Source organism: Humulus lupulus, chromosome 7 (genome assembly GCF_963169125.1).
Source record: "Humulus lupulus chromosome 7, drHumLupu1.1, whole genome shotgun sequence".
NCBI lineage: Eukaryota > Viridiplantae > Streptophyta > Magnoliopsida > Rosales > Cannabaceae > Humulus > Humulus lupulus.
The window spans coordinates 53,384,422-53,388,541 of NC_084799.1; the positions used below are offsets into that span (position 1 = coordinate 53,384,422).

The 4,120-nt window shown below is 35.9% G+C and overlaps 1 protein-coding gene across 1 annotated transcript; it reads left to right on the forward strand.

Moving 5' to 3' along the window:
• Nucleotides 1-1,428: 1,428 nt before the first annotated feature.
• LOC133792718 (protein LIGHT-DEPENDENT SHORT HYPOCOTYLS 5-like) lies at nucleotides 1,429-2,963 on the forward strand. Its single transcript, XM_062230627.1, has one exon. The coding sequence runs from the start codon at nucleotides 2,004-2,006 to the stop codon at nucleotides 2,778-2,780; it is 777 nt and encodes a 258-aa protein (XP_062086611.1). The 5' UTR covers nucleotides 1,429-2,003; the 3' UTR covers nucleotides 2,781-2,963.
• The last annotated feature ends 1,157 nt before the right edge of the window (nucleotides 2,964-4,120 follow it).

The window sequence follows — 4,120 nt, forward strand, 5'->3', positions numbered from 1 at the left end:
AGCCTATCAAAACAAAATATTCTCTTATATGCAATTGGCCATAGAAAACTTAATATATATTTGTCACGACTCAAAGTAAGCAGCATTAGAAATACATACAAGTCACTGAGTTTTTTTTTTAAAAAAAAAAATAGAAGTTATTGATAATTATAAAATTAAAAACACACCAAAAACGGGCAAATTAGCCACAAACCAAACTTGTTGGATGTATATAAGTTCCAAAGTAGCCTTCTTATTAAGATGTTTGACCTCACTGAGACCTCATTTATTGCCATCTGCTCCATGACCAGCCATACACCCCCACGCACCCATTCTGGGGATGTGACTATCACGCAATTATGTAGGGCCCTTCATTTTCAAGCTGATCATATATATATATATATATATATAAAGACTTATTAATTTGCTACATGATAATATATCTTAAAAAAAATGAACGAATAATGTATATTATTTAAACATAAATGGAGGAGGATGTTTCTTGAATGATCATATATGAGAATAGATGATGAACATGATTGATGATCATAGAATTCTGCTTTTATAATTTAAACTCATGTACAATTGGTTGCATATATACATAGAATAATATCATACGATGCATAAAGTATTAATTACTCGATCAGTCATGACTGGTGATAAATTATTACTCATCTGACACAGAGTACACCAAAATTGTCACATGTTAACCTATAGACCTAATTAATAATTTCAATAATTATTTCATTAACAATAATATAAAATTATTTATCATATTTTTGGTATTTTTTTAAAAATTATTCAAATCGATATCGATGATGGTGGGAATATGAGAACAGCCTCCAATTAAATTTAGAGGTGTGCGTGTGCGTGTGCGTGGAGACCGGGAAATGTAGGAGACGAGATGAGAGTGGAGTGGCCATGGGGCCGGTGCCGAAGTGAATAGTGTACACATTGGGGCCACCATGTGAATTTTGAATCCTCACTTCTCTTTCAAACGCATACACATATACATACACACACGCTAAACATAAACATAGTCATAATAACTCGTCTAAAAGGCTTATAATTTTCTATAAATATATTAGTGAGAAAATTGTTAAAATTATCATTAATAGCTCATTTAAATTAATTCAAAGTTTCTTTATTTTCTTTTATACATTTATAAATTTTTAAGATCTATTTTAAATATTTTTTTCTGGTCTTTTATCTATTTAAAAAAAAAAGAATTATTAGTTTTATTTTTATTTTTTTAATTAATAAAAATATTTAAATGATGTAAATAACTAGAAGTTAATAAATGGAGTAGATATATTTTGATCTAAAATAAAAAAAAAAAAAAAGGTAAAATTTTAGAGTTGTATTTTGAGGAGAGTACTCTTAACTTTCTTCTCTCTTTTCCTTTTTTCTTTCTATTTATTTATTAAGGATTTTGTTTTTGTTCACTCACTCTCTCTCTCTAGAGTTTGCTTTCTCTTGAGTGAGATGTGTGAGAGAGAGAGTCTCATTCGTGTTCATTCATCTATACTTTTTACGTCCCATCATTGAGCGGTCTTCTCTCTCTCTCTATCTATCTCTTTCTAATTTTTCTCTTCTTCACATTTAGTTTTCTTTCTTCCCCCTAAAACCCATCCCTCGAACTCACAAGAAGTAAATAGAATAAAATTCAAATCAGCAAAGAAAGACTTTCCCGTGAAGAGAGATATAGTCTAGAGTACGTAGGAGTCTCCGGAGCTGATCATAATAAGAACCAATTAGAGAGATCAACCAGTGATGATCAAAGGGAATTAAGATTCTTATAGCTTGTAAATTGCAGCATAATTTTCAAAGGGCGGGTTGGCTCTATTTCCACAGCCAAGTAGTGCACAAGACACAAGGAGAAAATAATAAAAACAAGGACTTAGTTTCAGTTATTGATCGTCAAAAGTAGGTCACATCATACACATATATATAGTTTATCATCATCGGTTATTAGTATATAGTACTACATCTTGTCAAGATTTTGGCCTTTTTGTCCACGAATAATGGATTCGGCTTCAGGTGGTGGCGCCGGTACTATTACTTCTACTACGGGATCTTCCGATCCGAATACTCGCGGAGGAGATGGCCCATCAGCAACTGGGTCAGCAGGCCCGAGTACGGACCAGAGCCCATTGGCCGCGGCGGCCGTAGCCACGGTGCCGCCGAGCCGGTACGAGTCCCAGAAACGGCGGGACTGGAACACGTTCTTGCAGTACCTGAGGAACCACAAGCCTCCATTGACGCTGGCCCGGTGTAGTGGCGCGCACGTGATCGAATTCTTGAAGTACCTAGACCAGTTTGGGAAGACCAAGGTCCATGTCACCGGGTGTCCTTACTTCGGACACCCGAACCCGCCTGCCCCTTGCGCTTGCCCGCTCAAGCAGGCCTGGGGGAGCCTCGACGCGCTCATCGGACGGCTCAGGGCGGCCTACGAGGAGAACGGCGGGCGACCCGAGTCGAATCCGTTCGGAGCCAGGGCGGTCAGGATTTACCTGAGGGAAGTAAGAGAAGGCCAGGCCAAGGCCAGAGGGATTCCATACGAGAAGAAGAAGCGGAAGCGGCCAACCTCCACGACGGCTACCACGGCAACACTGCTTCCGCCAGGTAGTGTGTCGGTGGGGGTCAGTCAAGGTGATGACGTGGCTGGCGGCAGTGGCAGTGGAGCCGCCGCTTCCGCCGCCGGGGAGGGTAGTGGTAGTGGCCCTAGTGGGGTCAGTACTGGAGGTGGTGATAGTGGTGCTCCTACGACGACAGCTCCTGCTACAACCACTACAGTATAGTTCTTTTTTTTACTATATTTTTTCTCTTCTTAATCTCTCTCTTTTTCCCCCTTAATATTTAATTATATATTATAAATTGTGATTATGAGTTTAATGTATATCTGGCGATTCACTTATAATTTGGGTAAATCGACTTCTCCACCATGAACCAAATTTAATTTAGAAATTTTCCTTTTTCCATAATATTCCCTTCCATCATTCCCCTCTATCATAGTATTTGAGATTGAGAACCACTTTGCTCTAGACCTCTAGCTAGTTAGCTCCCAAAGTCTACTTATTATTATTATTTTCATCATAATAGATATCTCTAGCTATTACTTATCTTTACTTGATGGCAACTCTAACATAAGTGTTTCATGATTAAGAGATTACAACTTTTAAAAAAAATTAGTGTTTTTTTTTTCCTTTTCTCATTCTTTTAATTAGCTGAAGCTCTTCCTCCTCTTACTCAGAACTGACTCCGAATTTTTTTTATTCAACCTAAAAAGAAAAACTTGCACAGTACCGTAACCATTCATTTTACCAGTTATATATACTTTTTGTCTACAGTTAATTTGAGATCAATATTGCTAAGATAACCTGTAACATATCTAGTTAGTAGTTACCATAGTTATTCGCGGCCCTTAATAATATATTACTATATAATTCCCATTATATATATTATTTTTATCTTGATTAGTCTTATTGTTTATATCTCTGAAGTGTATATATATATATATATATATTACCAGAAAGTATACTCATCATCACAACAGCGCTCAAGAGATGTCGAAAAGTAATAAACTAGTATAAAAGTCAATAAGATAGGGCAACAGAAAATTACAACCGCAGTCGGTATATAAGCATACAATAATCTGCCTTGTATCTCCATTGTGTTTTTAATCCATAAGGTCAATTACCTAAAAAAAAGTTAAGTTTATAACCCTTAATTTGAAAATCCTTTTGTATCATTATCATAATTACTATTATTTTTATTTTTAGGTTAAGATCGACTCCGGCCGGTTCTTTTGTATTTGGACTATGAATTTACTCGTTTGGATTTTGGCTTCCTTCTCTTCTTCTTCTCTCTTCCCTTTATCCGAATGAAAACAAGATTTCTCACTTTCATAAATACATATTAGAAATTTCAACAAAAATAAATAAATAATCAATTTGTATAGAAAGAGTACACATATATAAATATATATATAGGGTAAGGTACAAGCATCGATAGTGAAATTAAAGAAAGAAAATTTTGATTAATGATAATCCCTTGTGTGATTGCTGGGCTTATATTTTATTTCGAGTAACCACCACCTCAGTGTGAAAACGACCAGTAGCCAACCCTTTCTTCCATTCCA